This window comes from Gracilinanus agilis, chromosome 3 (assembly GCF_016433145.1).
Source record: "Gracilinanus agilis isolate LMUSP501 chromosome 3, AgileGrace, whole genome shotgun sequence".
In the NCBI taxonomy this organism is placed as follows: domain Eukaryota; kingdom Metazoa; phylum Chordata; class Mammalia; order Didelphimorphia; family Didelphidae; genus Gracilinanus; species Gracilinanus agilis.
In genome coordinates, this window is record NC_058132.1 from 437,800,198 (window position 1) to 437,823,406 (window position 23,209).

The 23,209-nt window shown below is 31.5% G+C and overlaps 1 protein-coding gene across 1 annotated transcript in view; it reads left to right on the plus strand.

The window, feature by feature from the left end:
• Positions 1-7,603: 7,603 nt before the first annotated feature.
• Positions 7,604-23,209, plus strand: part of CADM2 (cell adhesion molecule 2) — a gene marked incomplete at its 5' end in the record, with an annotated part of 414,789 nt that continues 399,183 nt past the window's right edge. The window contains one exon of the mRNA XM_044669250.1: positions 7,604-7,664. Within this exon, the coding sequence (XP_044525185.1) occupies positions 7,604-7,664 (61 nt within the window). The remainder of the gene's footprint in view (positions 7,665-23,209) is intronic.

Below are 23,209 nucleotides of genomic sequence, written 5' to 3' on the forward strand. Positions count from 1 at the left end.
ATTGATTATCTGTCACTTCAATGTGATATTTACATATTCCTTTATTATGATAAAAAGGAAGAACTATTGATTCTATAACTAAAACTTTTCTCCAGTTAAAAATAGTAAAACTTGCTTTCTTCTTGTTTTCACCCAACAGCATTAGAATTGTATTTTAAAGATAATTTTAAGCTACATTGAGTATTGTGCAATGTAAGCTTTACAATTGACTTATAATTGGACTATGCTGTCAATGGAAAATCTTACAAGTATTGAACATGACATTTATGACAGTGTTACTGTCATCTTGGCTCTTTTTATTGAATATGCAGAGAATTATAATTGGGCTAACAAGCCTAGTAACCTGGCCCCTTTCCAATTATATTAACCAGTCTCTTATATTCCTGTCATGCATTTGTTGGCTACACATACATACCCACACATATGCATGCACACATATCTTTTGTTTTTTCATCTTTGATTGTTTAGCTAGCAAAAAAAAAAAAGAAAACCAAAAGCCAAAAGCAAAACCCTTAAAGATATTCAAATGCTCAACCCTGCTGCCCTCCAATTATAATTAAGAACTTTAAGAATCCTTAACAAGAAATATTACTTTACTTTTTTCTCAAAATAATTAAAAAGATACTTTTAAAATATTACAATCACATTCCATCAACATCCCTTCCCCCTTAAAAAAACTGAAAAAAATCATTTAACCATTCTTTATTGATAATATAAAATAGTTAAGCAAAACTCTCTGATACTAGGACGGAGATTAATATGTACATTCTCTACATTCACTCCCCCATCAATCTACTAAAAGGAAGTATTTTTTACATTAGTCTCCCAAAATTAACTTTGATGACTGTCTTTGTTCTAAGTTCTTTTTGTCTTTTAATGTTGGTTTTTCTCTTGAGTTAAAGTATTTCCATCATTGTATTTTCCCCCAGTTCTGTTTTCTTTACTCAACATCTATTTTTACAAATATTGCAATGTATCTCTGAATTCCTCATATACATTATAGTACATTAATATTTCATGCCATTCATATGCTATAATTTATCAGTTCTCCAGTTAATGGATATATATTCTATCTTAAATATTTTGCTATGCTGGTAAATGCTGCTATGAATTATTTGTGTTCTGTATTTTAAATATTGACTTCAAATTTTGACATCAAAATATTAATAAGATAATCAAGTTAGTCAAAAAGCATATATTAAGAGCTTACTATATTTTAGGCATTGTTCTAAGCACTAAGGATACAAAATAAACGCCAAAATATTATCCCTGGCCTCAAGGAATTCACATTTTAATAGATGAAATAACATGCAAATATCTATTCATATGGTATAAATGAAAAGTAATTTCAGAAAGAAGGCACTTGTAGTATGAGAGACCAGGGATCTTATTTGATGTTGTTGTTGTTTTACAGTTTTTTGGTTATATTTAAGCAGAATATTGAAAGGAACCCAAGTCCAAGGATATGACAACATATTAAATTTTTTTGGCCTAACTCAAAATTGTTTTTCTGAAAAGATTGAGCCATTTTATAACCCTACATATAATATATCAATATTGCTACTACAACTACTATTAATTACTACAACACTGACCATCTCTGTTTTTTTCAACATAATATTTTTGCCATTTTGTAAGTTGATACTTCAGAATTGTTTTAAGTTTATTATTTGGATCATCTTATATAATTATTGATAGTTTACATTTCTTCTTTTAAAACTATAATCTTGCCCTATTTTTCAATTGGAAAATATTTTTAATACCTTTTTCTGACTAAACTCTTGGTAATATCAGCTTGTGGACCACAAGACTAACTTGGAAGCTGGCTATTGCAATAGTACATATTAGAAAATTATTTGGGGGCACTTAGAGGTTAATTAATTTGTCTACATTTATGCAGCTAGTATGTGTCAGAGGCAAGATTTGATACAGGTCTTCCTAACTCCAAAGTTAGTTTTCTAAATATGATATCAAACTGCCTTATACACTTTTTTTTTAATAGAAGTTGTTAATCCTTTTAAAAAGCTTCTTGGATTTTATTCTCCTTGGTCAATTTCTCTGTCTAAATGTCAGAGGTATAATTTTTGCCTCTGCTTTCCTGATATTTAATTTTTTCATTATCTTTTTCTTTTCTTATATTTATAACTAGAATCACTATTATTATTAAGTAAAATATTTTTGGAGAACAGGGCATCTTTATTTTCACTCAGAATCTTTTGGAAGAAAACCCACTGATTATCCTCTTAAAAATATGAATGAACTTGAGACATTCTTTTACATGTGTAAAAGTAAGCTCCTATTGAAGATTTTAGACAAAATTAAGTCCTTGCTTTCTTAAAAGCTATTCCTTTTTCTGTTGATATAGTTATGAGTTTTTATCTGGCTATGTGTTATTTATTCGGTTATGTCCATTGCTTTTCTAAAAAACAAAACAAAACAATTCTGGCTTTCCTGTTGTGTATACAACAGGGACATAATGAATATTTTTTAGTATATGTTGCTATGATCTTTCTGCTAATTTTTTATTTAAAATTTTTTATCAATTTTAATTAATGATATTGGCCTATATTACATCTCAACTTTTTCACTCTTGATGATAATGAATATATTAGTAAAACACATTTGATAACATACTTTATTTCTCTATTGCTATTTATTTTTTCAGCATAAGTATTGATCTTTTAGTAAACATTTTAGAAAATTCATTTGTAAATCTTTAAGAAGGTTTTTTTCTCTCCTTTGGTAGTTATGATTTCTCATTCTGAATAATCTGCTGTGAATTAATCTTGTTCATTATTGATTTTGATCATTTGATTTTAATCCTTTTTATTAAATAAGATAATATTTTATCAACTTTGTTCATCCATTTTAGTTAAACTTCAATTATCCGTGTTTTATTTTCAGCTTTGTGAACTTTTCCTCTAGTTTTGCAAAATTTTTTCTGCTACTATTATTTTGTACTTGTTAATTTTCTGGGATTTAATTGAATGCTCTGATTGTTACTCTCCTCTTTTCTATTAATGTATTTCTAGAGATTGAAATTTTATTTTGCCAACTTGGTTGATTCTCATAAAATGTTTTCTTTTTCATTTTTATAATTTTCTCTAAAATATTTATTGTTCTTATGACTTTTAAATTTTACTTATTCATTATTTACGGTGTTGATAGTTTTCTCAAGTTAGATCTATTGTTTTTCTTTCTGGTAATCCATGACCTAAAAGATACTCATTTTGTTTGTGTACTCTATAATGCTGAAAAAAATGTATATTGTTAATATCATCATCCAGAAATCAGCATCTTTCAAATCTCTTTGACCAATGAGCTGTTCTGCATTATATAGGCCTTCAAAATATTTACATTCAGTTTGTTTAGCTCTAGAAAGATGAATATTTTAACTATATACTATCCTTTGACCTATAGGACTCTTTTTTCATTTCAGTTGTGCATGTGTATTTAATAATAACAATGTTTTATTGTTTATTGTTCTTTTAAGCTTAATGTTGTATTTATCTTTCTTGACATTATCAAATTTTATATTTGTCTCACTGAAATCATAATTATACATACATTGTAAATTGAAGTAATTTTGTTAGACTTCCATTTTCACTTTTTGTCTATAACATTTTTTATGTTTCTTATATATAATGCATTACTAGATTTATTTTCATACTTGTTCTTCATTCTTTTTTTATAGTTTGATTCATTTGCAATTAGTGTTATAATTTCTATTTGTTTTCCTCCATTCTTTTATGTTAAATTTAATATTTCTTCATCTTTAAAACTAGTAGCTAGTGCCTAATCACATCTTGGCTTCCTCCAAAACTCTCACTTCCCTGCTCCAGCCCAGATTCCTTAAATTTACTTTATTATTGTTCCTCATTTTCTCTTTTCAACTTTCCCTTTCAATTCAATTCAATAACTATTTAGTATTGTCTAATATGTGCAGTATACTTTCTCAATTCTGAGAGGAATACAATACTCCCACCCAGCCCATCTACCCAAAGACTAATATTGAAATTCTTAATATGAACATTAATTTGTAGTGTCCCTTTATAAGAAATGTTAATTTAATTTGCTCCTCTCATGTCTTTTCCCTTATTCTAGAACGTAATCTTTTGTTGGCCTTTACCTACTTCATTTTTTTTTCAATGACTCTCATTCAAGGTAGGAATTCTGAAAGAAAAAAAGCTATTGCACACTCCTCCATCCAGTACAACTATTAATGCAACTATGCATCTCTCTTATTTTCCTAACCCATCTCTTTGGTTCACTGATATTGTTTGAGTTAGCATATCTCAGAAATACAAATTCATAATGAAAGTGGTGTGATATGGTAAAAAAACACAATATTGAATCAAATACCTTGTTCCATTTCCTAGCTCTTTCATTCACTTCCTTCTGATCTTGAGTCCATTAGTTATAGGCTACCATCTTACCATTATCAACTTTGTTTGCTCCTAAAGTCTCGGATTATCCTTTCTCTGGAAAGGAAGGAGGTCCAGAGAAATCTCCCCTCTCCTTAGAGATGAACTCTTGAAGTAATTACTTTTCCCAAACAAAAGCTATCACATGGTACTATCTCTTTCTCTCCCTTCCTCTAGGAGAACTGGCATTTATAGCCCCCAAGGTTTTTCCTTCATGAAAAGTGGGACCTGGCATTCCCTTTCCCTTAAATATAGTCCTTCAATGTGTTCTCTAGCACCTTTGAAATGTAAAGGTTAAAATTAATGGTTGGACAATGATTATATGAAATTATGTGGTCACCAGTATTTATTATATCTTGACTCAGAAATTTATTTACAAATATATACAAATAGAGAAGAAAGAATAAAGAAGAGAAATGTGAGGTGGTTAGAGAGGTTATCTGTCCTATCAACCTAAATGTTTTACTCCAGGTCTGCTTAATCCAGGCAGAAATTAATTAGCTCTCAACCAGGAAGGCTGGTGGTAAATAACTATGTGGCTTCCTCCAAGATGGAAGTTAGTCTCTTAGGAAACTAGGAAAGGAGTCAGCCTTTCACTTACCACCCAATGAAGTAGTCCAGGAGTCAAGAGTCTAAATTGATGCAGAGCTCCACGCCCATGATCCAAGCTGCAGTCTTTAGCGAAGCTCCCTCAAAGTCTCTCCTCAGTCAGAAGACTATCTCCAGAAGACAATCTCTTCAGAATATCTTCTCAAAAATAATCTGCTCTGAGGGAATTTGGGGCTTGCTTCTATGGTGACTTTTTTGTCCCTTCCCCTTTTCACAAGGGCCAATCACAGTTTCCAAATTGTGTAGCGCTGCCCAGGGGACAGCGTCTGTGGGATTGACCTCATCTTCTGAAGGTTAAATTCTCATCAAAAGGATTCACAGCTAAAGGTGTAAATTTTCTAAATCTCACCTAGTACCAAGTAGGGTGTTCAATGTTTGTTGATTCAATTTAAAAGTAGACAAAGGAGAGTTAATCCTGTCTTTGGTCTAATGAGGTACTAAGTAGGGGCATTTAAGTTATTGTTAACCAAAGTGTTAACTCAAAATAGACAAAGGGAATAAAGGATTCCCTTTCACAAGTATAAACTCAAAGAGAACAAAGAATTCCCTTTTACACAATGAACATACTTGATGCCATATCTAAAAATTAGACTAAAAATTAAAAAATTAAAACGTAACTCCTCAAATGTGTAAGTAAATGGATAAAATATTAATTATTAAAAATAATATAAGTATTGAATATAGTTACGATTAATCATACATTATAATGTTCCATATATTATAATGGTTATTTTAGGTGAAAATACTATATATATAAATATATATGAAACATATATAAATATATAATATATCTGATCTATTTTCCCTTTGATTCCATGTTGATGACATTGAATATAAAAAGTATTAAGCTAATAATTTTGCTTAAAGACTCTAAAATGAAAAGCGTGATCATTTTTTGAAGTTTATGTATAACTCAATAGGTATTTCTAGAAATTTCTTCTTGATCCCCTGGGTAATTTTGATGAATGAGGTATATTTTGAGAGCTTCTATATGAAGTTTACGAATAACAGATCTTTGATTAAAATACAAACTTTATTAAATGTAGTACAGTAAATTGGTAGACTATGCTTCAAATTATAAATGATTTTTTAAAATTTCAAACATTTAAACATTTCAAATAAACAGTAAAGCAAGAACTTCAGCACCCCTCAATTAATTAATCTGTTAAAGTAATATTTATATCACTCTGAAACTTGAAAGTTAGTGGATTATAAGTCCCCACCCCTATCAAGAAACAAAGAATTTCTAATAAGATGCTAATTAATCATTTGGGCTAGAAAATTTCCTTTGATGAAGGATTTTCAAAGAGAAGTGGAATCCCTTTATTAAAATGTTGTTGTTGTTTAGTTATGACTTACTCTTTGTGACCCTGTATAGGATTTTCTTGGCAAAGATACTGGAGTGGTTTGCCATTTCTTTCTCCAGTTCATTTTACTGATGAGGAAACTGAGGCAAACAGGCTAGTAAGTAGTTGAGTCTGGATTTGAACTCATCTTCCTAACTGCAGGCCTGTCATTATATCCACTTCACCAACTAGTTGCTAATACATTTTCTACTTCCTAATCAGTGCCCTTTTTGGGGTAGGCACACACTCATCACTTCTGAATGTAAAATATTCCATTTAGAGCAATTTAAAAGTTTATTGATTTCATAGTTATGTTGTAATCAAATTAGAATAACTGGATATATAAGCTGGCATTTTAACTTTTCTGAGTGCTCAGTATTTTCTATGAAAACAGTTTCATTTGTATATGCATATATTGGTTTTTTTATAAGACCACAAAGCTGTTACCTCTGTCTCCATACTTTATTGTTTGCTATCCTTAAATTTACTAAATTTTGTAAGATGCCTACCAGAAGTGTCAAACATATGGCCTGTAATACTCCCAGTTGTGTACCAAACCAGATTAAAATATGATTGGGAAATACTTAATAAAATAAATACAATAGAACATATAATATATTATTATGTGGAATCCATATGTACCCACAAAGATCTTCCTGTGTAGTTTATTGTGGCTCCTATATGTTTTTGACACTGATGGGCTGTATTTTTATAAATGCTTATATCCGTTTGTGAAATAAAATGGAAGAGCTCAACTATCAAAAACAAAAACAAAAACAAAAAAATAAACTTAAGGCCCATTTCTTTCCATGCCATTTCTTTCTACAGCTCATTTTCAGTGTAGCAAAAAACCTGTACTCGGGTTTGATTTTTATTTTAATCCTATTTCAAAAGTACTTATTAAATTGAAATAAGAAAATGAATAATGTAGAGACAATTGAGGTACAGCACACGTTTGCCTCATGATGCTTATATAACTCAATGGAAATATGAATTCATTCATAGCATTGCAGGCCTTCACATTCAAGGACTTTTTACATATGCTAACATTTAATGTACTAATGAAAATTGTCTACTCTGTCCTTACTATAAATCATATGCCTTTGAAATTCATTAGCGATGCATGTAATATTAATGTAGTTTTTTTTAAGGCTTAAAATCATACCTATAACTTTCCCTGTATTCTGTGTTTTAACTTAACCTCTGTCTAATATTTCTTTGTTCTCTTCTCCTTGTGCATACTTTTGCTTGGTATCAGCGGCTGCTTCCAAGAACAAAGTTAAAGGTGAGTTTCCACTTTCATTCTGCATGGTTAACTTCTACTAGACAGTCTTTTACTAGACAGTCTTCTGTAAGCCCTCTTAAAAACAGAACTGTATTTGGTGAACATAGATGCATTACCTATGTGTGTTTTTATTCTTTATGTTAGTAACCTGATTTATGATTTAAAAATAATTATATACTAATTACATTTTTAGCAATACTGCTTTATATTCAGAGATGTGCTGGTAAATGCTTAACTAGCAACTTTCTAAAAAATTGTATGCATAACACATACTTAAGTCACTATTAATATTTGCTCTATTTTTTACTGATAAATAAATAAAACAATAAATCAAGCCCTGATTCTGTTTGCCAGTTTCCTTGGTGTAAATGTTCTCATTTAAAATTTAATAATTAATTCTCACAAGCTACAGAAGCTACTTCTAGCACATCCCTGCCTATACTGCAAAAACAAAATCTAACTTTTTACAATGTCATTGTGTTCCTTTAAAAAGGCTAGTTCACTTTGAAATACTGTATCAACTATGATTTCATTGGTGTGGATCTCCCCTCTACCATGCAGATTATAATGTTGCCATGTATCATTAGAGTTTCTTGAGTGGCCATGACCAAAACTCTGTTGCCTACTGAAAATCCTGAAGATGAATCTTTCCAGACTTATATAGGATGGTCTTCTGAGGACAGACACATGATTTTCATATCTACAGAGCAAGTGCTTTACTAACTTAGCCTCCAGCTATCTAGGATGATCTTCACTTGATAATTACATGATAGAGTATAATATAAATGGAGGTGAGGATTAAAAACAATTAAAATAGAAATAATGCATAAAGAAAATTTCATATACCACAAAACCAAATATAAGAAACTAACTTTGAAATTTCATTTTCCTTAAGGTTAATCTTAAATTTATCAAGAATTTTTTTGCTTTTTGATTATACAAATATCTTCATGGTGCAATGATTATATTGATATATACATATCATCTCTATATCTATCTGCTACAACGTACTTTAAATAAAGAGATCTCTACAATTAGACTATATAGTAAATTAATACAATATTGCTAGGTCTGCTATCTATACTTTCTATGTATCATTTTCTTCAAACAATTGATTGTCTGTCTTATCTTCTATTTGAGGTCATACTGACAGTTACCTGGAATTCTTATTCATGTATGCTCTTGTAAGAATTCTAATTAATGAATTATGCTTCGTTTAGCAGCTGAAGCTTCTCATGCTTGATCAGTTCACTACCACCGTATGCCATTTCCTACTAAGCAGACTTTTTCCCCTCTGCTGTCTCATTTAAGTCTTAAACAAGTATCCATCCTCCATTTTCCAGTGTTATCTCTGCAGTGAATATTAGAAGTGCTATATAAACAATTATTTTATTATCTATTATCTATTAATTATCTATTAAGTGAGACATATCCATTGTATATTAGTTATGCTTATTTCAATAAATAAAGCAACAAATAAATAATGATGATTATTAATATATTAACTAGTAAAAGATTGGTTAAATTCAAGTATGAACTCTTCTCTTTTCATGCTGTATGTTCAAAGCACATCTCTTGGGTTTTTCAAAACTTGGGTGCCAAATTTATAAAACAGTGGGTTGACTGGGTTATCTAGGGTCTTTCTCATTCTAACATTCTAGGAGATAGGATTTATGAAGTACTATGAACCTGGTAAGAGGCATCCTATTGACCTTATAATCAGGAAGACCTGGGTTTATATCCTGCTTTTGAAATAAACTAGCACTTTGTGGGATACCTTTCAGTACCTGAAAGCAACTGTCTAAAACTCTCAAGTTCCAGAGCACATTACCAGTTACATTTGTAGTTTTCTTGCAGGGAGTTAGTCTCCTGTATGAATGAAATTACAGGTGTGGAGTCCCATTCTAAACACTTGTGCAAAAAAGAATTTTTATCCATACTTGGAAAAGTAAGTAAAGATTACTAAATTCATCATTGCCAAATTAATTGCATTTCCTCTTCTGATAGAAAAATAAGATGAATAGATTAGAGAAATTTCATAGCCAGATTGTATATTAACTAAAGCAAGGTAGTTGACAAAATATCTCATTACATCCTTTTGCATAAGACTGATAAATATGGAATAAATATGAATATAGTTGTTATTCAAGACTCAAAGAATATATCAATAGATTGATGATTCATTAACATTGTCAAGATAGAGGAAGTTTTCAGGTGACATAGAAAAATTTTGTTCTTGATAACATCATTCATCATTTTATTCAGTGCCAGGAATAATGATATCATCATCATCATCATCATATCGTAGCTAGTATTTATAAAGTATTTAAAAAACCCAAAGCATTTGTTCTAAATTTTGCAAGGCACTTCATAAGGATTATCTCATTTTATTTTTGCAACCATACCTAGAAAATAGGCATTATTATCCATTTTTTATGCATGAGGAAACTGTGGCAGACCGGTTAAATGACATTCCCAGACACAAAAAACTAGTATATGTCTACAAAGCTAGTATATGTATACAACCAGAATTAAACTCAGCTGTTCCTGACTCCATTTCCAAGTACCTATCCCTGATCACTTAATAGACTCTAGGAAATGTAGGAGATAATCTCATCAAATATTGAAGACAACATGTCTTCATGTGTGTATGTCTGTGTTTATGTAAGAATAGGTCAAAACTAATAACATAAAATTTACTAAGATATATACATAATAGATTTTTTAGAACAGCTTCTTAGAAACAGGTTTGATATTAATACTAATAGCTAACATTTGGTTCTAATTTCTTTTTTAAAACTTATATTTTGTGTTATTAAATTTGTTTCTCACAACAACCCTATGAAGTAGTTGTTATTCTTATTTTAAAGATAAGAAAACTAGGAATATAGAGGTTAACTGACTTAATAAGCATGAATACAAATCTTCAGAAAAGTCCTCTCTTCAGAAGTTCATATAAAAGATTATTTCCATAATCAGTGATAGGAGACTGTGCTATTGCTGATAAATAGAATTATATTAATGTAGTTTGCACTGAGAAATCCACTGTTTTCTGCAATGTTCAAACTATATCTAGAGAAGTATATCCTGCTACAGGATAGAGTTATTGATTATCTAGAATTCATTCAAGGTAAGGTAAGCATATGTACCCCACTATTTATGAAATATATAACTTATGCAATATTAAAGTTAGCTTGTCTGATATTTAAAAGTGAAAACTTTGGGGTATGATTATTGTCTTTAAATATAATATGTGAAAGACTTAAATGTAAAAAAAGACTTGGAAAGAATCTATAAAAATATTAAACTTTTGTTAGTGAAGTTAATATTTAGTAAAACAGCTAATATCATATTGTAATGTAATTTGGTATATTCTTTCAGCATTTATGAAAGACAGCAATTCTTTAAAGAATAACTAGTAAGGTAAATAATAATAGATTAAATTGATATAGACCTTATTATGTGCCAGGCACTGTTGAGCATTTTACAATTATTATTTCATTTGTTCCTCACAAAGACTCTGAGATGTATAGATGCTATTATTTACATTTTATAAATAGGGAAATGAAGGCAAACAAAGGCTAAGATACTTGCTTAGAGTTAGATTTGAATTCAGGTTCTCCAGATTTCAAGCCCACTGTGTATCTATCCACTGTGTTCTTTATAATGTGAAAGTTGAGGTTTTATGATTTCTTTATAGTAGACATAAGAAGATAAGAAAGATAAAATAATAAATTTAATGAAAATATCTTGAGTTCAAATATGACAAGAAGTAAAGTTCATATCCTGTTGTATCCACTGCAAAAAAATGATACATTTAATAAGCTAATATTTCTGAAATAGTTATCTTTCCATGGCTGGCTGAAATTTGAAAAAAAAAAAAAGAAATACTGAGGATTTTCTACTATTCACATTTATTACTCAAACCAGATTTTAAAACCAGCTTTTTTGCACATCACAAGAAACATCTGAATCCTCTCTAATTCTACTATATAGAGCTTATATATTCTTTTATTACAGTTCTTGGCAGATAGGGCTAATAACAAAAATATTTATAACTAAACGTGCACACACATTGACATGCATGTAATATGTACACATATATTTACATATGTATTGAACACATATGTGTATTAAAGAGCTTTTTTAGTTAGTTGTTTTATTTGGGTTGCATAATTTTATCTGTAATATATTCAAGTCCATGTAGCTTTGAATATGTCATAATCACATTTTTCAATAAGAGTTTTGTTTATTCAAATTGTTCTCATCTCTCATTTTTTGCCTTATATCTTACACATTCAGTTTTATAACTTAAAAATGAGTCCTTGCACCTATTCAATTATTTCAAATACAAAAAAGGTAACTTGCTACTCTGAACATCAGAAAACAAAAAACACTTCTTCAGTGTTCTGAATTTGTATGAATTTAAAATTCTGATATTTATTGAATTGTGGATTCCTAAAAACAGCATAAATTATTTTTAGATGATGAAATTTGTATAAAAGATTTGTAAATTTTGGATAGTCCTTCAAACTAGGGAAACATACTTAATTTTCAGACTTGAATTCTTAACCTCTATTTTTCAATAGAATTTAGAAAATGTAGAAGGCATAGCTTTTTTTGAGTTCCTAGAAAAGTAGTCCTTTGTTCATAAAGTTTAGCTATTATTTTCAAGTAAATGTATTCCTTAACAGTCATATATCATTGTTATACTCAAATAAAATTAACATAATTATCCAGAATTTTTAATATTCAGATTTAAAGTATGTAAGACACTCAGCAATTTAAACGGGATACGTCTGATTTAAAAGAAAATCAGATACTAAATATTCTTTTAAATAATACTCCATATAAAGATATTTTAATTCACTTTAAAATATTAAAACCTCTGGTTTCTATTAATATGTCATTTAAAGCCCTATATACTAAAATAATTGCCTCAATGTTACTTAGCCCTGGACTGATTTTTGGTAAATGGATAAGCACATATAGATCAAGATAAAAATTCATATTAAACTCAGACCTGTTCTTATTGGTTAACATTTCATCGGAAGCAGAAAATCAACAGTTTTGACATATGATAGTGAACTTAGTAGGAAAACATTTTTTAAAATTTTGGCACGGTATTAAAGTTTCCAAGGAACTTAATTTATGTTTTATTATCATTCTATAATTGTCACCTAACTGCTGTAATTATGTTCATGTTGATATGTAAGATTATATAAAGTAAATACATGTCAGAGTGATTTTAATCTATGTTTTTCTCTATTATTCTAAAGATAAAATTATGTTAGTGACATTCTCCAGGGAGTGTCTCTATTAAATATTAGAAAACAAAAGTGATAAACTCAAGAAAAAATAATTTTCTGGTAGACAGAATCATAAATCCCCCCAATTTAATGTAACCAAGAATTCATTTTTATTTTAAACAAAGAGAATGAAGAAAGACCATGTGGCTGATGTGGTCTAACCTCCACCCACAATCCCCAGTGAGTTATGATGATTGGATTACTTATCACCTAAAAGGTGGACAATATAATGACAATAGTAACTTTGGATGTGTGTGTGTGTGTGTGTGTGTGTGTGTGTGTGTATCCATACAGCCATACGCACACACAGACACAAACACAAACACAGACACATGTGCATGCATGCACACAGACTTTCAAAAAGTAGGAAAAAATCTACATCCAGGGTCAGTGATGGTGTTAGTGAAGATAGTATCTTGGCTATTTAGACAAGGGCTTTGGACCTATATTCCTTTATCTCCCTCTTTTGGGGACACTCATAATGAATCATTTAAACGATAAGAGTTACAATTGACCTTATAACTGAATTGACTGTTGTGATAACTGAAATACAAAATGTAAAAACGTTTTAAGAAGGAGGAATACTTTGTATAAAATGTCTGCCTGCTTCAGCAGCAAGGAGGGATGAGAGAGAAAGATAGTTTATCACATTCTTTTATCAGATCTCCTGAGAGAAAATTTCCACAAACATTAGTCTTCTCTAGCCACATTGGTCCTATGGATCCTAACAAGCAGAGCATTCCTGTAAGCTACCCATCTCCCCATTTTCTCTATTCTTCTATGTATTTCTTTCTTTATCTGCTGTCTCTTAACTCACATTCCAGTTCCAAAACAAAACAGAAAATGACACTGCTTATTGTCCTGCTGGTTAATACAAGAACTTGTGTCCTAAAGAATCTTGTCCAACTACTCCTAAGTCCCTTCTGTCTTCTTGGTTCTGTATCCATCCTACTTTATTTCCAAGTAGTCTATTTATTCAGGTCACAGCAAAAAAACATAATCAATGTATCTTTTCTATATAAATATTTTCTTCTAATTCTTTTCATTTAAAGGCGTTAAATTTAATTACAATCAATGCAGACAAATCAATCACAGTTATATATGTGAATAAGCTGAATTGATTTTGACTGAGTTTTAGCTTGGCCCCTTCTTGTTCCAAGGAGAAAAAAAAAAGTTAGAAATTCACCCACAGAAAACTCATTTCTGGAAAGGCCTATCTCATCCTTCTGTTGCCTATATTCTCTATCTCTAAAACGCTGTGTGTGTGTGTGTGTGTGTGTGTGTGTGTGTGTGTGTGTGTGTGTNAAACCGCAAGTGTGTGTGTGTGTGTGTGTGTGTGTGTGTGTGTGTGTGTGTGTGTGTGTGTCTTTCTCTGGGTCTCTATTTTTCTGTTTCTCTCTGTCTCTGTCTCTATCTCTTTGTCTCTATTTTTATTCTATACGGGATTTCACATTTCTTTGCGTATACGTCAACTGAGTTTCAACTTTTTTTCACTGATATTGTTTAACTCTTTCCCTTCACATTGCTGAATGCAAACTGGTTTGCATCAAGATGAAATATGCCCCCTTTGGATATTTGCTTTATAAGTCTACAAGAATGTGATTTTTAACTTGATTTACTGAGACTATGCTTTTTTTTTTACTCTCTCTCCTTTAGATGCAAATATAGTCTTGAGGTTTATTGTGGACATTTGAATAAACACAACTCAATTGCCTCTAAAACACAGTAATGCCATGTCTAGCAATTAGAGATTAGTTTAAGCATTGCTACTTTAAGTTTATGTCCCAATTTCCAACATAAATAAATCATTATAGCACTTGCTATTCTGTCTAAACACATCTCATCCAAAAAGAAAGATCCTTTGAGACTTGATTCATTCATTTGGTTCATGTCATTCTATTATGCTAATAAAATTGGTATTTGCTTATTCTATGGTTGCTAGGTTTGGGGTTTCTCACAGACTTTAAACAGAACAGTCTGTAATGAGGTAGAGTATTGCTATCAACATATAACAGTTAGTTGGCTATCTGGGGGCCTTTTGCCTTTCAAAACAGTTTGCTGCCTTATAAAGTCAACAATTAAATGGTTCTATTTATCAATAAAAGTTGTTCTACTTTTCACATCACATAGGCCTAGAGTAACATTTTTTATTGGGAGAGAATTCTATGACACAGATTCCTAAGATAGGGTGTATTTCTAGATTTCAGATTAAAGAGACTTCATATTCATGACATTTGCTGAATTTTTTTCATAAAATCTAGGAAAGTTTATCCCCTAAAACTTTTAATAGCTATAAAAATAATATTTCAAAATAGAAGCTAACATGGAGACCAAATAATGTTTAATATAGCACACTAGTTTTTAAATTATAATATCCTCTAAATCATTTAAAAGATAGGTATTTAAAGTGAAACTTTATGTAGATGTCTGTAGATAAGTGTGTATATGGCCTAGTAGTTAAACAACCAAGGAATAGAGGTGATCAGAGTAAGAAAATACAAAAAACACATACATTTATATATGTAATGATTTCTCTCACTTACTGAAGTAAGTGATTTTTGGATTTTGGATTTTAGAAGATGTTTAAAAAGACCTTTGATACACTTAATTCCACAAAATGTCTCATAGTGACAAGATGATGTAATAACTTTTATGCTTAAATTATCCTTAGTTCATAGGATCATAGATTTACTGCTAGAAGTTCCATTAAGAAATTTAAAAAAAAGGGGGGCAGCTGGGTAGCTCAGTGGATTGAGAGCCAGGCCTAGAGACAGGAGGTCCTAGGTTCAAATCTGGCCTCAGACACTTCCCAGCTGTGTGACCTTGGGCAAGTCACTTGACCCCCATTGCCTACCCTTACTACTCTTCCACCAAGGAACTAATACACAGAAGTTAAGGGTTTAAAAATATAAAAACAAAAAAAATTAAAAAAAAGAAATTAAAAAAAAACAAATAACTTAAATAACTAGTGATAGTCAGTGTTCATGACTAAACCAAACAGATGATATCATTGATAATACCACCTTAATTAAATTGTAGATTTAGTGCTATAGCTTTCAAATTACCACGGGAATTCTTAAAATGAAGCTAGACCAAATAACAGATTTCATTGAGAACAAAAGATCATGCATCTCAAGGGAAATAACCATAAAAACATAGGAATGAAAAAGTATAAACAATGCTGACCTCTTATTATAGTATAAATCACTAATAATTAAAACTAAAGCATAATGATTAAAAATAGATCAGTAATATACATTAGATAAGGAAAAACTAGGAAGACTGGCACTAAATAACCAGCATTTGATAAACCTGAGGTCATAAAATAATTAAGGAAAGAATTTCATATCTTAAAAAGTTCCTATGAAAATAGTTTTCCAGATGTTAGGTTTATGTCAATATCATATACTTTACTATAATAAATTTTAAATGAATAGTGACAAATATTAAAAGTTCTTAAGTTTTTCATACCACATTTTCCCTTCAGAGAAGAAAAAGTTTGGGACAGCTGACCCATAAAATAGCACAATAAGAGAAGAGAAAAAGAATTGCTTTGATAGTGAGAGCCCATTTGTGATTTAGTAAAAATAATATTTAGTATATTCTGTCATTTGAACTTTATGGATTCTTCCAATAATATTAAGCAATATGTATAAAGGAAGAAGGAAATGGAGGAAGTTATACAGGTTTGAGGCAATAATTGTCAATAGGGCAAAATATTTAGTGAAAGGCAGTGCAGCTGAGTTGGTTAACTGTAGAATCAAAACTGAGAAAGCATTATAGCAAAACCAGCACAGAGGTGATGGTCTTAGAGAGCAGTGTATGTTAGAGAAACTGGATATTGTTATAAGGATGAAGAACAGATTTAAGAAGAATGAGGAAAGGGGAAAGATTGAAGGAAAGGAAATTATGATAAGAGGAATTTTATAAAAGGTTTCTTCTTCAAATACAGATTGGACCAGATGCCTTTATGATCTATTCAATTCCTTTTTAAAAAAAAATAAAAAAAACCCTTAACTTCTATGTATTGGCTCGTAGGTGGAAGAGTGATAAGGGTGGGCAATGGGGGTCAAGTGACTTGCCCAGGGTCACACAGCTGGGAAGTGTCTGAGGCCAGATTTGAACCTAGGACCTCTCGTCTCTAGGTCCGATTCTCAATCCACTGAGCTATGAAGTTGCCCCTCTATTCAATTTCTGAGAGATAATGCTTCTTTTAAAATCAAAGACAAGGTGGGAAATTATTAGTATGTATCTCTCTTATTTTTCCATATAGCCTTAAGACATGAATGCTCCAAGCTCCATTAAATTTCTATGAAAAGACTGTCACTACTACTGAAACCTAAGAAACATCTTTTGCTTTAAATATCTGGTGAAAATATAAAATAAAAATCATAGTACTCACTATGAAGTGACCCTTTCTAAATAGAGCATTTTATTTTCTTTTTAATTTCTTAGAAAATATTTTTTAAATTAGTCAAAATTGTAGGTAAAGAAGGCATCTTAGAGATTATGTTATAGAGAAAGAATATGTCAAAAAGAGAATCTAAATGACTTGCCAAGTTAAATGTCATATAGCTAGGTAGTGACAAGACCAAGACTGTTAACACTCAGTTCTCCTGACTTTGAATTATGTCGTGCTTGAATCCTAGCAAGCCTTAATACTATAGCAAAGGAAATAAGCAAACCAAAGCCCTGAGAGGTTCCATAATTTCTCCAAGAACATACTGGTAGAAAGTGTCAGGGTAAGGAATTAAACCTGGGTACTCTCCACCATTCCATATTAGTTAGTCAATAAACATTTGTTAAATAAATATTGTGTGCTAGTTACTGTGCTAATATCTGGGAATATAAATAGGCAAAAGATAGTACCTGATCTCAAGGAGTTTACAATCTAATGAAACTCTGTGAGCCACAAGCAAGGCATTGTAATAGAGCATTTATTAAGCACTTACTATATATTAGATCAGCTCTGAGGATATGGATAAAAGCTTCCAACTCAGTCACCGTTCTGAAAGAACTAATATTTTACTGGGGGAAAGACTAATGAAAGAAAAATGGGGAGAGGGCTTGAGGGTAAACCCCAAGAGATGAGAAGGAACTGAAGAAACCTGAAAAGCAGGAAAATTTAGGGCACATTCATGAAAATGTGAATAATAATAATAGAAGAAATTAAGCATTCATATAGCACCTTCTCTATGCTAGTCATTGTGTTAAGTCATTTTCAAATATCTCATTTGATTATCACAGCAACTCTGAAAGATAGGTGCTGTTATTATCCCCATTTTAGAATTAAAGAAACTGGGGGAAAGGTTATAATTTCGGACTCTTGAAGTCTTAAGACTGGATTTGAACTTAGGTCTTCCTGATAATAAGCTTAGTGCTTTATCTACTGTGCCACCTAGAGTACTAATCTTGGTGATCTGGAAGACCATAGTTCATATCCCAGCCCACATACTTAGTAGCAGTGAGACAATGGATGAAACACCTAACTACTTAGTTTCACCATCTAAAAACTGGGAATAACAAGACCACCTGTCTCACAGGATGGTAGTATCAAATTAGATAATAAATATAAAGCATAATGCAAACTCTTGCAATATGTCAACCTTACCTAACTTTATTTGACCAAACCACATGAGGATAATGCTGCAAAAGTAAATTGGAGGGGCAGCTGGGTAGCTCAGTGGATTGAGAGTCAGGCCTAGAGACGGGAGGTACTAGGTTCAAATCTAGCCTCAGACACTTCCCAGCTGTGTGACCCTGGGCAAGTCACTTGATCCCCATTGCCCACCCTTACCACAGGAGCCAATACATAGAAGTTAAGGGTTTAAAAAAATAAAAATAAAAAAAGTAAATTGGAACCAGATTATGGAGTGACTTGAATTTTAGAATAAGAGCTTTGTACTGTATTTGTCAGGATTTAGAGTCAAAGAAATTTTAGATCAGTAGAATTAAAAGATGTGAGAATTTGCAAGATTAAGCCAGATAATGAGGTAGAGGATAAAAGTTATTAGTCATTAAGATTGAGACCTAGATTTTAACTGTGAATGAAGGACTAGCAATATTTCATCTATTAACCAAAGTTTTTGGATGAACAAAAGTAGGTGGCACAATGAATAGAACACTGGACATAGATGCAGGAAATCCTGAGTTCAAATCCAACTTCACACACTTGTTAGTTGTGTGACCATGAAAAAGTCATTTATTTTCTCCTTGTCTCAGTTTCTTCAGTTGTAAATGTTATCTATTATTATTATTATTATTCATTATCTTGGATCTTTATTAATAATTAATAATTTTCTTGAATCTCTATTAAAAGGAATGCAAAATATTGCTTAGTTCAATCCCTATTTAGATACCTGACCCTCTCTGTTTAATGGGTACAGGCTATAAACCATGTTCCATTAAAATAGAGGTTTTTAGCTTAGGGTTTCAGGTCAAATGATCTTGAGGTCACAGTAGTAAAAGGAAATGAACCAATGAACCTGTGGCACTAACAATTTGAAGCCCAGGATAGGGCAGCTCTTGTCAATTCTCCCCAGTTCATAATAGATATTCCTGTGGCAAGCTGACAGAACTTGCTTAGAAATGTGGAGAAGCCCCAGGTATTTTAGAGGTATAGGAGGTAGCCCAGAGTCAGATGTATATGATGATTATTTTCCCATATCTCATATAATTTTCAGGTAAGCACTAATTATTAGGAAGCTAAAGTTTTCAGCAAGTATGATTCCAAATATGGAAATCTTTAAAGAAAAGATAAAAGCCATCAGAAGGGACGATTTCTAAAGCATGTCACAAGAAAAGATAGCCCCAGAAAGCAATTCCCCCCCCCCCGAGAAATCAGAAATGTTTTGCAAACTAAAAGGTACATAGATATCTGTTGTGGTTATTTTTTCTGTGATTTTTATCATCTCAAAAGAAGTTCATTGACTATATTCATACCCATCGTTCCTCACTGTACATTTTGTTCTAGTAGAATAGTTATATTATTTTTAACATTAAAGTGGAATATTAGTGTTCATTCATTGAAAAAGTTTTCAAGGTAGGTAGATTCTGAGGGATACCTAGGACATTTAAAAATGATTATATTATACCAATGCTGGTATATAATTGCATTGTGATGTTCTATCATCCCATTAACATAAATTTTTGGTTGTATAAAATCTAATAACTCAGCTTTATCAGTGTAAATATACAGTTGATTATATGAATGTAAATGACATCTAAAAAAACTCAAGGAGGTAATTGAGAAAGAAAAAAAAGTAATTTGAGGCAAAATAAAAAGATTGAAAAAAGAAATAATTACATTATTGAAAATAAGTTTCAAAACTCATGTTACCTTTAGTTATAGAGAGAGCACAAAGTCATGGAATGTATTTTTTATTTTTAAAAACCATATTATGTTTAATTTTTTAAAAATCACATAAAGAGTTTACATGTGAGGAAGCAGTAGAATGAGATCAAATATAAACATAATCTAGCTATGAATTAACGACATATGCCCCTCTACCCCTGTAAGGATAAAATTAATGATTGGATTATAATGTTATGAAATTATGTGGTCACCAATATTTATTATATTTTCAGTCATAAATTTATTCACAAATATTTACAAATAGAGAGGAAAAATAAAGAAGAGAAATGTGAGGGGGATAGCAACCTAAAGGTCTCAACCAGGAAAGCTGATGGTGAATAACCACGTAGCCTCCTCCAAGATGGAAGCTAGTCTCTTAGGAAACTAGGAAAGTAGTCAGCCTTTCATTCACCCAATGAAGTAGTCCAGGAGTCAGTTGAAGCGGAGCTCCAAGCCCATGATCCAAGTTGCGGTCTCCAGCAAGCTCCCTCAAAGACTCTCCCCAGTTAGAAGGCCATCTCCAGAAGACAATCTCTTCAACAATCTTCTCCAAGACCATCTCTGAGTCCATGGCTTGCTTTTATGGTGACTCCCTGTTCCTGCCCCCTCTTCACAGAGGCCAATCACAGTTTCCAAATAGTCTAGCACTGCCCAGAGGGCAGTGTTTGTGGGTACCAGTTTCCACCTTCTGGAGGGGTGAATACTCATTGAAAGGGTTCACAGTTTCTGAGGGTATGAACTCTTAAAAGAATTCACAAGTTTCTGACTGTTTGAGTTAGAAAAAAGGGTGCAGCTCTCCAAGTATCTTGCTGCTTCTCATCTAGCACTAAGTTTGTGTGAGAGAGAAAAGATTTAAAGATAATTCCAAGGTTTAGAATATGAGTTATTATTCAGATGTATTCTTCAATCTGCACCAAACTTTCATTTAGTAAAAGACCTTTGTTATCTCTTGTGGTTGCTTTGCTAACTGACATCTTTTGCCCCACTCCTTAGCTAAAAGCCTCTCCGCCTTCTTCATCTCTAAATCATGAATCTAAAATTTCATTTACTCCATGAATCCTCTCCAGACTGTTGTCTAGTCTTAAATAATTGAGAACCACACCTTTCTCTTCATTTTGGTTCTGGGGACAATGATCTTTACTGGTTCTCCTTCTACTTAGGCAACACTCCTTCTGAGTCTTCTTTGCTGGATTCTCATTGGGTTCATGCCCTCTAACCACTGGTGTCCCAAGGGCTTCTGTCCTTCATGCCTTTCTATTCTCTCTTCATACTACTTGACTTAGTGATGACAGTGATGGCAGTAAGCAAAATAACTTTACATATAATTTATGAGATTTGACTCTAGAATAATATAGAACCTCAGTGATTAAGTATAAAAGTAATTATGGAAGCACTATGTTAGGTAGTGGTGATATAAAGATAAATAAAAAAGCTAAAACCTGTTATTGAGGAGATGATAGTCTGCTACAGGGAGGAGACACAAACAGGTAGACACACAATTATATACAAATTAGAATGTAATGAATAATAGAATCACAACATGTGATCAGATATTCAGAAATCTGGGAATCTGGGAAAACTGACTCTTAAAGGATGGGAAGGAATTCATTGGAATGAATCTAGAAGAATGAGTGAATGCTGGAGATGGAGGTTTCCAAGAGCAATAACAGATTATTGAGAAATAAAATTGGAAGGTTAATTAGAGCAGAGTGAGATTTTGGAATAGCTTTGATTGTTATGCAAATGAACACGAACATTGCTTTTTAGAGAAACTGTCAAGTAAATAAATGAATATTCTTTACTTTTTTTAAAGATCAGAGATGTGTTGGTGTAGAAATTATAGATCTTATCTCATGAAGTAAATTATACTGCTTATCCAGAGCCTTTGATAACAACGATGTATAAACATTTTCAGATTCTCTACAGAAATCTCTATACAATGGTACCTTGATACATGAGCATCTTAAATCATGAGCATTTTGAGATATGAGCAGTCAGGGTGGGGATTTTTTGCTTTAAGTGACAAGCAGATATTTGAATCATGAGCTCCCACCACCCTCCACTAGATATCCTGCTGAATTTTGTTTCACAAGTTACAAGAGGCTGTCTTGTTTAGTTCAGTGTTTAACTGGCCTCGTGAGCATCTGTTTTGAATTGCTTTTGCTTTCTTCTTTATTTTTGTCTTTATTATCAGTTTTGTTGGGGTTTTTTTGTCAAATTTTTAAACTTTTAACCATGGATTTTGAGGACAGAGGAATTGAAGGAGTTATAGTAGAAGCAGCATACAGAGGTTTTGCAGGAAATTTGTGGGGAAGAGCCTGAGGTGGAGGTAATCAGTACAAGTGAGATTAAGGAAATGTTGAGGATTTTGGAAAAAATTAAGCAGTTTATTGAAAAGATACACCCAGAAAAAGTTGCAACAGGTTGTGCATTGGAGCTGTGTAATGACACTTGTTTCACACATTATCCTGTATAGAGAGTAACTTAAGTGATAGCACAGGAGATGAAAACCTTCTCTAAAGGCATCTTCTCCTGACTGTGAAGGTAAATAACATTCATAAGTAAGTTTATTTCTTTACATTATTTCTTATTATCTATAAATATACTTATTTGTTATTTATAAAGTACATTTTCATATTTAAAAGCACATAAAACAAAAAATTCATTTGTTCTTTTGGTGACAGAATGGATTAATTGCATTTTCATTCATTTAAATGGGAAAGTTCGATTTGAGACATGAGCAAGTTGAATTAAGAGCTCGGTCGTGGAACAAATTAAACTCGTATGTCAAGGTACCACTGTAGTTATTTTTGCTGCAGCCTTTACATTTAATTAGAATTGTTTGATTTGATAAATTTAAATTTAAAACCTAAATTTCTAAT